This window comes from Cricetulus griseus, chromosome 2 (assembly GCF_003668045.3).
Source record: "Cricetulus griseus strain 17A/GY chromosome 2, alternate assembly CriGri-PICRH-1.0, whole genome shotgun sequence".
NCBI classification, from domain to species: domain Eukaryota; kingdom Metazoa; phylum Chordata; class Mammalia; order Rodentia; family Cricetidae; genus Cricetulus; species Cricetulus griseus.
The window spans coordinates 22899682-22911428 of NC_048595.1; the positions used below are offsets into that span (position 1 = coordinate 22899682).

At 55.4% G+C, this 11747-nt stretch overlaps 1 protein-coding gene across 1 annotated transcript; it reads left to right on the plus strand.

Moving 5' to 3' along the window:
- Positions 1-1851: 1851 nt before the first annotated feature.
- On the plus strand, positions 1852-9653 carry Hcrtr1 (hypocretin receptor 1). Its single transcript, XM_027399424.2, has 8 exons — positions 1852-2291; positions 2474-2703; positions 2859-3037; positions 4055-4298; positions 4505-4620; positions 6010-6236; positions 7257-7378; positions 8852-9653. Exons 2-8 carry the CDS (start codon positions 2505-2507, stop codon positions 9013-9015), a joined length of 1251 nt encoding a protein of 416 aa, XP_027255225.1. The 5' UTR covers positions 1852-2291; positions 2474-2504; the 3' UTR covers positions 9016-9653.
- Positions 9654-11747: the final 2094 nt, after the last annotated feature.

Consider the following 11747-nt stretch of genomic DNA (forward strand, 5'->3'; position numbering starts at 1 on the left):
AGGTCCTGTCCTGAGTCAGGAGGTGGACAAGGCGACTATCTGAAAGCCCGGAAGGTCTCCCTCCACCCGCCTACGATTCCCAGGAGACCCAACCTGCAGTCATTTGCACCTGCTGCTGTCTACCTTAAAGATCCCCTCCTCCCATACTCTACCTTAGCCTCTAGGCTACTTTGTCATTCTTCAAGTTTCTGAGCAGGTATTGCTGCTCTTGGAAGCCCTGGGTGAGCCCTTCAGACCCCTGGGACCTCTCCCAGCTTTGTAGGCGCTATAGGGAAATGCCTTACTCCCAAAGGCTAGAAGATCCTTTGCATGGCCCGGAGCCTTGGGAGTGGGAGTGCTGGTAAACTGAATGGAACGCAGGTTCGAATCCCAGCGCTGCCTCTGACCTTGGGCAGAGCCCAGAGCTGTGTGCATCCAAGGTCTTATCTGTAAAATGGGGACAATAACAACTACCTCACCAGGCTGACGTGGGGATTAAGTGAGGTCATGCATCGGGTAGCCTGTGGAAATGGCTGTCGTATTATAAGTTCTTTGCTTGTCACAGAGCTTGGTAAATATTTATTGAATTAATGAACGCCTCCAGCTTCCCCTCTTCTGCCTCCACCTCACATCCTTGCTTTAGGAGGGGGAAGTAGATGCGAACAAGGATTTGGGCAGAGAGACCCAGGAGAGATCGGGGCTTTCTGACGTATCTGGACACTAGCTGCTCCAGCGTGTCCTGAGCTTGCCTGGAGGCGCCACCGGCATCCTCTCACCTCCGTGACATCCACTTGTGCAACCATCCACACTGGCCAGGTGAGGCAGCGAGCAGAGGTGGGGTCCATCCCTGCAGTGTGTCCCCGACGCCGCCCCCACCGCCCACACCCTAAGGTGCGCGCTGAAGGCAGGGTGGCGGGAGCGTGAGTGTCGAAAGGGTGCTCACGGAATGAATGAGCCAGTGGACGCGTGAATGGAGGTGGATGGAAGATTGAAGTACAAGGCGGGGCTCGAGCTGGACGCCCTCGAGCGCAGACGGGCTGGGGCTCCCTCCCCTCCCTGCACAGCCTCCCGCCCCGCTCCCCTCCCCACTGCGCGCAGACCGCCCGAGCCCTCCCGAGCTACCACGGGCGCCGAGCTGGGGCCGCGCAGCCACCGAGCGGACAGTTCGGCCTCGGGAAGGGGCTGCCCCGCCGCCGCGTCCCCGGCCCCGGCCTTCCCCCGCACCAAGGCAAAGTCCCGCGAGCAAGGTCCAGGTACCAGCAACCGATGATGCTCAGGGCCGGGAGCCAACAGGTGCGGGGTGTGAGGTCCCTCGGGACTGGCATGGGGGTTCCAGAGGAGCAGTGGCAGGTGATGGGGGGGAGGGGCTGGAGTCTCTGGGCGTGACCTGGGTGGTGGGAGGCTGAGCCACCACCCACTCCGCTCACCTCCGGGCGGCTTCCTCGTAACCCTTTAGAGCTCTTGTTGCCCCTTCTGGGAATCCTCCCAGACCCCCTAAAGGAACAGGGAGGTCTATCTGGGAAATCGGTAGGCCAGCGTCTCTTCCCCCTCCCCTAGGGCTGTGGGGTGCGAGGGGGGATGTCCCACCCTCCGTCACCAGTCTAGGGTCGTCCCTACCCAGCCAGGGGAAGGAGGGGTCTGATGGAGGGAGGAGGGAGCGGCCTGAGCGAGGCTGGATTTATGAATGGAGAGCGGCCTGCGCGCCGGCTCAGCGACCCCTGGCGGCCGTCGGGGAGCATCGCAGCCCCGGGGATTCCAGGAGACCTAGCAAGGGGGTTTTAAGAATCCCGTTTCTGGGCGGCTGGGAGGGGAGGGGGGACGGGACTACTTCCTTTCTCCCAGGGAGGTGGTCAGTCCCTTCTTGCACTCTTCTCGTGTGTGTGTGTGTGTGTGTGTGTGTGTGTGTGTGTGTGTGTGTGTGTGTGTGTGTGTGTGTGTGTGTGTGTGTGTGTGTGTGTATGCGCTCACTGAGGAGGCTCTGGCAGGTCTAGTGGGCGGAACCTAGATCTTCAGAATCTCCCTGAACCCTTTCCCCAACCCCTAATCAAGGCCTGAGAACTGACTCAAGAGAGAATATTTACTATTGAGAATGGATCCCTTTCCTAAATCTGTGATGGCTGGAGGACGCAGGCAGACCTGGATTGGCTTTGTGACCTTGAGCAAGGGGCTCAACCTTTCAGCTTCCCATCTCCTCATCTGCACAGCAGGGCTCTCTAATAATAATACCGGACACCGACTGTGAGGCCGGCTCCTGGGTGAAGTAGTCCCTAAGCCTCAGAGCTAGCTCACTTTCATCATCGTGGCCCTGGAAGGTAGGTATCTTTATTACTCCGTTGGCTGGGGAAACCGAGGCTGAATGGGGAGGGGGATAAGATCCCTTTCTCCTTCCCTCCCAGTCTTCTCTCCTTCAAGAAGTTTGGGCTGGGACCCCAAAGATCTGAGTGCAAGATCAGGGCCCCCTGAAGGGCTTGTGGGAGTTCCTCTTCCTCCACAGAGCCCAGGATGCTTCTCAGCTGAAGCGGCTCATGGAACCCTCGGCCACTCCCGGGGCCCAGCCCGGAGTCCCCACCGGCAGCGGGGAACCCTTCCACCTTCCTCCGGACTATGAGGACGAGTTCCTCCGCTACCTGTGGCGCGATTATCTCTACCCGAAGCAATACGAGTGGGTTCTCATCGCAGCCTACGTGGCCGTGTTCCTCATAGCCTTGGTGGGCAACACACTGGGTAGGTGTCTGTCTTCTGAGGACTAGAGGGAGACCCTCCAGGTCTTGGCTTCATACCCCTTCCTGCTGGTGAGGTGGGGATGGGGGCTCAGTATCCCATGGAGCCTGAATAGGCACAGCTGATGCTGACTTAACCCACCGGGCTGATCTCTGCAGTCTGCCTGGCTGTGTGGCGGAACCACCACATGAGGACAGTCACCAACTACTTCATTGTCAACCTGTCCCTGGCAGATGTGCTGGTGACTGCCATCTGCCTGCCTGCCAGCCTGCTAGTGGACATCACCGAATCGTGGCTCTTCGGCCATGCCTTGTGCAAGGTCATCCCCTACCTACAGGTTAGCTCTACCACACCCCTCAGTAGCCTCATTGTGCCTGTTTAACACCTGCGACCTTGGTGGGTCTCAGTGACCCTAAGTCTCACCTTTCAGGCAAGTCACAGTGACTCAGGACTCTTGCAGGGTCACCCAGACCACTGGGCTGTACAATCAGGAATAGACACAGCCTCACATACTCACATAGACATTCCCTACTGGTGACAGGCACAAACTCGGCCATGTGTGCACACAGTTACCTCCAGGTATATGGGAACATAGAGAGAGGAGACAGGAGCCTACAGGGACAGTCCCAAACGCTCACTGGGTCTGCTCCCTGATCCCAGTGGGGACCAAATGAGAGAGTCAAAGAGATCTCTCCTCTCTAGTCTCCTTCCCTAGTACTAGACACCAGGATGCCAGATGGTGATCAGTAGACTAGAAGAGGGCTAGCCAGAGGCCACCAAGCCTCTCAGTAGCCCTCAGACCTCTTCCTGAACCCTGGGAAACTGGAACACCCTGGAGGCAATGCCTGCCTATACTACCTGCCGACTCATCTATGCCTCTCAGAATAAGGGCTCTCCTCAAAGCATAGGGAAGGGATGACCTGCAGGGTGACATAGATGCCACCTGGATTTCTCAGTGCTTTGAGGCCTTCTGCTCAACTGACTCAGTCTTTTGAGCTTAAGTGTGAGGGAAGAATGTGTCTCATTTCCTCATCCATAACAGCACCTAGCTCATTGTGAGGACATGGAGAGGAGTGCCCGCCACACAGAGTGTCATCGTTCACAGTACAGTAGTGCCTCGTGTGTGTCAGGTCTCCAACTGGACATTCTCCATACACGATTTCATTTATTCTTACCAGAATCCTGCCAGATAGATGCTATATTTCCATTCTGCAGATAAGGCTCAGAGAGGGTGAGTGACTTGCCTAAATTCACACAGTCTGAAAGTGGTGGTGGAGTTAGAATTTGCTGCGCTGGTAGCTCTGGGCTGTGAACTGCCCCCCCCCACCTCTGATGTTGTGTCCCTGTGGGGCAGGCCGTGTCAGTGTCAGTGGCAGTGCTGACTCTCAGCTTCATCGCCCTGGACCGCTGGTATGCCATCTGCCACCCGTTGTTGTTCAAGAGCACAGCTCGCCGGGCCCGTGGCTCCATTCTAGGCATCTGGGCTGTGTCACTGGCTGTCATGGTGCCCCAGGCCGCTGTCATGGAGTGCAGCAGTGTGCTGCCTGAGCTAGCCAACCGCACCCGGCTCTTCTCTGTCTGTGATGAGCACTGGGCAGGTAACAGTGGGTACCTCTAGGACAGGGGACTTCCAGGGTGGGCATCTGCTAGGGGTCGCTCCAGGATGATACCACTAGACTGGTTAATTCCAGGCTCTCTCCCTGCCATGGTCTTGCTTTGGTCCTTGCTGGAATGGGGTGGCGTTGCTGAGGCAGACTGGGACTCCCAGAATAGACCTGACCCTTACATCTCATGACCCCTACAGATGAGCTCTACCCCAAGATCTACCACAGCTGCTTCTTCATTGTGACCTACCTGGCCCCGCTGGGCCTCATGGCCATGGCCTACTTCCAGATCTTCCGCAAGCTCTGGGGCCGCCAGGTGAGGCTAACTCTGGTGTCACCGTCTGGGCTACAAAGGGTGCAGCTGTTGTTCTAAGGGAGTAGATGGTCCCTGACATCAGAATATGTTAGCCATGCTGTGACTACAGAGAGGCCAGGCCCAGGGCCCCAAAGTGTCTTGCAGCCTCTTTTAATTAATGAATTATCTTTTGGTACTGGGAGATCCGGGGCCTCACATATGCTAGACAAGTGTGCTACCACTGAAGGGTATCCCCAGACCCTTTCTCACTGACCCTGTGCCCTCTTTCCTGTTAGAAATGTTGTGGCATGGTCTTGCTAAGTTGAACTGACTAGCCTGAGCTTGCAATTCTTCTGCTTCGGCTACAATTAAAGTCAGCTTTAACCACCATATCATATCCTCTCTCCCCCCAAATACGTGAGAAAACACTCAGAGAAGTGACGCAATGTTCCTTAAAGCACTCAGCTGGTCAGGAGAAAAGCAGGAGTTGGAACCCAAATCTGATGACCCAATGCTCAGCTTGGTAGCAGAACATTAACCATTGCTGCTCCAAATCGCTCAACCAGCGAGGCTTCATGCCCAGGGTCTTAGAGCTAGCTGAGGAAGAGGCGCTCTTGCCCACTTCACAGTGTTAGGGGCGACCAACTGCCAAGGCCAGCTCATTCTGGGCATGACTTTCTTCTCATTACATGGACCTACAGTGGGTTCCCTGGGGTGGTGTTCACAGGAAGATGGATTCTGAGAGACGTTTGCACTGGTGGCAGTAAGTCCTGGTCAGTATCCAGGCAGTGAGAGGACATGAGCCACATGGCTGACTGATCTGGATAACACCAACCGTCTGGGTGTCCCAGGTGTTAACCTAGGCCATGCAGGGCAGTGGGTTGGGTTAAGTCCAGGACCTGCCTTGCAGGAATGTCTCCATGACAGATCTATGCTAAGGAAACAAAGGTTTAGAGAAATCACACAGCTTGTGAATGTGTGAGCAGTTTCTAAACTCTAGTTTCTTGCATTCTGGTTCCATGCTTTGGTTGTGGGGTGATTGTGATGTTCAGTGATGGGAGGGCTTCCAGGATGTGTTTGATTCAGGAGTCCAGAACTACTCAGGCTTCTGGGCATCCACCTAGGCCCTCCTGACTCCCAGGCCTCCCCACAGTGGGACATGGACATCTCTTCATGACTTAGCTAGGCACCTCATCCCAAAGATGGAGCTCTAAGGAGGACGGGAGAGCAGTTAGGAAAGTGTTCAGACCCCACAGTGTGGCAGTTTCCTTGTATGCCCCTACCTTGCCCCCCAGGCCCAGAGTGTCCCTAGTCAAAGGGAATGACTGTCTCTCAAGGAGTAACATCCACTGCTGTCGTGTGTGTGTGTGTGTGTGTGTGTGTGTGTGTGTGTGTGTGTGTGTGTGATAGATCCCTGGTACCACATCAGCCTTGGTGAGGAACTGGAAGCGGCCCTCAGAACAACTGGAGGCTCAGCGCCAGGGCCTGTGTGCAGAGCCCCAACCCCGGGCCCGAGCCTTCCTGGCCGAGGTGAAGCAGATGCGAGCTCGGAGGAAGACGGCTAAGATGCTAATGGTGGTTCTGCTGGTTTTTGCGCTCTGTTACCTGCCCATCAGTGTCCTCAATGTCCTTAAGAGGTGAGGACACAAGGGGAGCATGGGGGGGAGGGGCTTTGTGGTCTGAGGAAGACCACCATTCAGACCCCTCCTCTCCACCCTGGGGGAGGTGGTTGCTCTGCTGTTTCCATCTTCTCTGGTGTTCCATGAGGATATCAGGCCTGCCTCCAAGGGCAATTAGGAAAACCCGTTCTTCCATGCCCTTGGCTCTCAAGTTCTAGGGTGATTGGCTACAAATGACAGACAAAATCCCCATCTTCATAGAGGCTACCCTCCAGTGGTAGAGAAGTAAAACCAGTGTGTATCAGGCAGTGAGGGCTATGAAGAGAAATGAAATACCAGAAGAGGTCAGAGTGTGATGGGGGGGATCTCAGATACACTGTTGCTATTTAAAGGATTCTCTAAGATACTGGGAAATACATGACTGTAATCTCAGCACTCGGCAGGCCAAGGCAAGAGGATCATGAGTTCAAAGCCAGCCTCAGTTACACAGGGAGACCCTCTCTCAAAACAGCCTCTGAGGCTGGAACCCATGAGAAGATACTTGGCAGACATGAAGAGGCAAGAGCCTCCCACAGGATGGGAGGACAGCAGTTTAGGCAGAAGGATACAAGGACACAGCGTATGAGGGGTCATGGGTCATCAGTGGAAGGTCATGGAGTAGTGGACAGCAGCCAGTCTGGGTTTGGCCATGTCCTGACTTGTGTGATCCTGGGTGTGAACTTCTCTAAGCCTGTTTCTTCAACTGAACAGATGGATGCTGCCCGTGATGTCTGTTTCTGTTGGGATGGGTGAGAAGGTAGATGGGGTTGGCTCCAAGTGGTCAGAAAGCTGGAGACTGAGGTCATATTGGTCCCTGTCCCAAGGCCCATCCCGGTCAGAATCCATGCTTGGGTACCCACAAGATCTCAAGCCAAGTGCCCCAAATGGACAGTAATGAGAAGTGGGGACCCTTACACTTTGTAGCTAGAGGTCTGTGGGCACCCTCCCCCCACCCCACCCACCTGTCCTGCTCCTCACCATCCTTCCCACTGTCGCTAGAGTGTTCGGGATGTTCCGCCAAGCCAGTGACCGGGAAGCCGTCTATGCCTGCTTTACTTTCTCCCACTGGCTAGTGTATGCCAACAGTGCCGCCAACCCCATCATCTACAACTTCCTCAGTGGTAAGTGGACTGTGCATGCAGTGACTCAGGGTGGCCGTGGTCCCTGGGCCCATCTCAGGCTGGTCCGAGAGGATGTACCTGCTCTCTAGCTCTCTCTGGGAATCCTCCACTCGAATACACTGCCCTTCCCACGAGCCCTGATCTGAGCTATGACCAGTCACTAGCACCCAGTATGGAGTCCAACCAACCTGCAGACTAGTGCCTCAGAGGAAGGGTGGGGCCTCGGCCTCCGTCCTTCAACCAGGGAGCATGCGCAGCAAGACTTCCTACTAGCTTTTCTGTTTCTAGAGAGAGCTGGGCCTGAGAAGGGGACCCGGCAGGCCCTGACTGAAGGAGATTGTGTAATCTAGTTGAGGGATAAGGGACAGTCAGCAGCAGAGACAGCCAAACAGACACAGGGTAGGGTGGACAGAATCATGGCTACCCCTGGATCCACGAGCCTCAAAGCAAATTTCCAGTCTCTCTTCTGGGAGTCTAGGCCCCTGACCCCATTCCCACCATGCCGTCCTATGCTCCCACCCATGTCCTCTTACCCCCCCCCCAGTCTCTTTCAAAAGAAGTTAGATGTTTGAGACAGGGTCAGTGGTCCCTAGTGCAACTCTCACTGTGACTCAAGAGTTACTCAACCAAGGCTGCCTAGACAGAAGAGTGGAACATTATAGAGAAAAGAACAGGCAGCCACCTGGATGCACACGGCTTGTCTGGCCTGTGCTTGCTGAGGAGCTACTGTGTTCTGTCCGGAGCTGGATACTAGAGAATGGCAGGCTGGGGACATAACTGGGGAGGGTTTGCCTTCAAGAAATCCTCTGTCACCCCCTTCTGCCCCCCATATACACACATGAGCTAGACACAGTGCTGTGCAGTCCCTCGTCACACACTCTCCCCTGCCCTTCAAGAGATGAGCTTGGGGTTAGAGCCTCAGCCTCAGTTTCCAGCCGGGTGGCCTTGGGCAAACCACCCACTTCTGCACCTCTCATCTGTGATGTAAGGCAGCCTCACAGGGTGTGGCGAACGCTCTGGGGGATGAAGTCTGAGGCGCTGGCACAGCCCCTGCCTGGTGCAGTGTGACTGCCACCTGCAATAGCTGCTGCTCTCATTTCAATACCACTGGACAGAGCTGGGGGAGGCTAGCCACAGTATAAATCCCGAGCTCCCTCCACATACACAGCATGGAGGGCAGAGGTGACCTGAGGACCCTGAGCCAGACACCACGTCTTGAGCCAGGCTCCCAGCCAGAGTGCAGTCAAGGAATCAAGACAATTGCATTTTGCTCCAGGAACCCGCTGGGGCCTTCTTGTCCTCTCTGGCTGGCAGGGCTGAGGTGGCCTTGGGCTCTCCATTCCAGCACACCCCTCCCTCTGTGCCCCACCACACAGCTTTGACTGCCTGGAGCCATGGGGGTGTTCGTTGAGATCACACCCCTTCCTGCTGCTTTTGTCCCCTTATGGCTGTGTCTTTTGTCTCCCAACCAAGGCAAATTTCGGGAGCAGTTTAAGGCCGCCTTCTCTTGCTGCTTGCCTGGTTTGGGTCCCCGCTCCTCTGCCAGACACAAGTCCGTGTCTTTGCAGAGCCGGTGTTCTGTCTCCAAAGTCTCTGAGCATGTCCTGCTGACCAGCGTCACCACAGTGCTGTCCTAAGTGGGGGCCCGCCCAGGCTCTGGGAGGCACAGCCCAGTCCTTTGCCTGGGATCCGCCCCAGCACTCATGAAAAGACTGCTGCTGCTCAGCGAGAGGTTGTGACTCCAGTCCTGGCTTTCTGCCTGGGTGACTCAGCCAGAGCCATTCCCTCTCCGAGGTTGTGTCCCCTAAGCAGGGTTGATAGGAGGCTTACGCATACTCAAGAAAGCTGTAAACCATCTAGTGCTGGAGACATGGTTAGTGGTACCTGCCGTGTGGCCGGCTATACCCTACAGTGTCACCTCACCCTTTCAGAGCTTGGCTTTCTTCCCAAAGACCTGTCTCCTACCCAATTATAGGCCTTTCCTGGCTGGACTCTGCTCCAAAGGTCCCCACAGGCATAGTCAACTGGCCTGGAGGCCACCCAAAGCCCCGACCGAATATGGCCAGCTGCTCTGAGGTCCCTGTGAACTAATTCGGGTCCAGCCCTTCTCAGTGGGCTCTGAAGCACAGCTCACCCTCTCCAGGTGTGGACTGCATGCACCACAGGCTGGATCTCGTTGGCATTGTGGAGTGCTTAAACACTCTCCATGTGGCCGTTCAGCGTGGAGGCCAGCAGCCCGAAGCAATTGTAATTAAAAGCCTGGCACTGACTGTTCCCTTTTCTTGTCATGACACAAAATCTGTGCTGCTCGGGTTAGCAGTGGGATGGGGCAGCTGGGGGATGGCAAGAGGAGAAGGCTCTGGAATGCTCTTATCTGCTGCACAGCCTCGCCCCTGCCCCAGATGAACTGACTACAGGCCACACGGCCTAGGTGCCCAGGACTCATCTCTGACACACTTTCTGTTCCCTGCCCGATAACCATTGCACTGGAAGGAAATGAGGCAGATGGGCAGACAGTGGGGTTGATAGATTTACTGTTCCCAACCTTCTTGGAAATCAGGGCTTCCTTATCTCAGAATACAAAGGGAAAGCCATGGATTTGGCCAGCCATGCTCCAGCTGCGGTGGAGCGGATTACAGGGCTGCCAAAAAGGCCTCAACACCTGTTGCCACAGCAGAATGAGAGCACATTCTTGAGTTCCACTCTGCCTCAAGGAGCAGGGAACATCTGGATGAGGCCACTGAGGGTGGTGAGCACACCAGCAGGTGTTCACAGAGCCACAGGCTTCCTTGACTTCACCGGTCAGAAAGTGGAGCAGGACCTTGGGGGCCAGCCCAGGAGAGACTAGACATCGTGGCTCCTTGTAGACATGTCATTTTGTCTGGATCAGGTCTAGGTGTTAAACAGCTTGTCAGCTCTACAGACTCATCAGTCCAGTGGCCATAGTTGGCCAGCAGATGGGCAGTCCTAACCACTGAGCTCCCATTGGCTGGAATCCACATCAAGCGTGAGGGCAGGTCTGGAGGTGCTGTGCGCTTGGGATGAGGCATGAGGCCTGGCTCCCCCAGGTCTTAAACTCTCAGCACCCCCTCCCAGTATACAGCAGATTGTGGTTGGCACCGTTGTAAAGATGGGTTTGGGGACTAGAGGTGCAGCTGGGTAATAGGGTCCTTGTCTAACATGTGAGGCAATGGGTTCCATCCCCAGCACCACATAAGAAAACAAAGATGACTTCCAGGGGACACATGGCTCAGCAGGAGCAGAGGCGATGGCAGCTTCCTGCACAACTCTATCTTGCTCTGCTGGTGGAAGCCAGCCAGCATCGGGGTGGGTCTTCTTCCCCGGGGAGCTGATGCACCCAAGCACACTCTGGAGAGGTAGCCAACATGCCAAGGGCAGTATTGCTCAGTGAGGGGCATCCGCTAAGCGCAGGGCTACCTGGGCTATGAGGGAAGTTGGGCTGGGGGAGATGGCAGTGGGAGGCTCAACGTCCAGAAGAATAGCATGCAGGAAGGAGGGAGCTGCTCTGGCCAGCCCAAGAGAGAAACCCAGGGCCAGTGGACGGTGTTTCCAAAGTGGTTAGTTAGAACAGGAAGACGCTGCTATCAGTCGAAAGATAAAACAAGCAACCTGGAAAGTCCCTGTTCCCCTTTTCTTTTGGTTAGTGGAGATTGGTAAATAGAGCTGGACTCCCTGGGGTCCTCTAAGACTCCAGAAATGGATGGAGCTGGCCGTTAGGTTCTGGACTCTTGATTTTAGGACTGTGGAGCCACAGCAGCTCTGAGGAGCTGAATTGGCCAAGCCTGACGGGCCTGCTGGCCTCTGTGACCTGGAAAAAGCCACAGTCACTCTCCACCCCCACCCTGCAGGGAGGGCAGTATTGCTGAAGGCCTCAGCACTCTTATCTTCATCTCCCAAAGCCAGAGGATAATCACACCATTATCTGTGATAAGGCCCCCTAGCAAACTAGAATGTCTGGTGTCTTCAGCTTTTGATTGAAATTCTGTCAGCTCATTACAGACACAGTGCAGACTGGGTATCATGCTGATCTAGAAATGCAACTGGCAGGTACTGGTGTCTGTGCTTAATAAAAGTAGGGGGGAGTTATGACTTCATAAATGGAGTTTGCTGAGAGATAAAACTCAGGCCTAAGATAATAAAAAGAGCATGCTGTGAGAAGGCGGGGTGGCAGCTTCCAGCCCAGAACAGCAACCCCAAAAGTTGAAGACACTGTCAGCCTTTGGGCAGATCCCAGACACAGAGGAACCTGGCAGGGTCCCAACTTCATTCACCCTGGCAAATAAGATGATCGCCAGGTCTACCGAGGCCCCTTGCACTGTTGCTTCTGCATGGCTGGGTAAGCAGTGGA

Coding starts and splice junctions, on each gene's coding strand:
- Hcrtr1 (XM_027399424.2), top strand. CDS start 2,505: ATGGAACCCTCGGCCACTCCCGGGGCCCAGCCCGGAGTCCCCACCGGC. Junction 3,038..4,054: donor AGGTCATCCCCTACCTACAG/GTTAGCTCTACC, acceptor CCTGTGGGGCAG/GCCGTGTCAGTGTCAGTGGC. Junction 4,621..6,009: donor GCAAGCTCTGGGGCCGCCAG/GTGAGGCTAACT, acceptor TGTGTGTGATAG/ATCCCTGGTACCACATCAGC.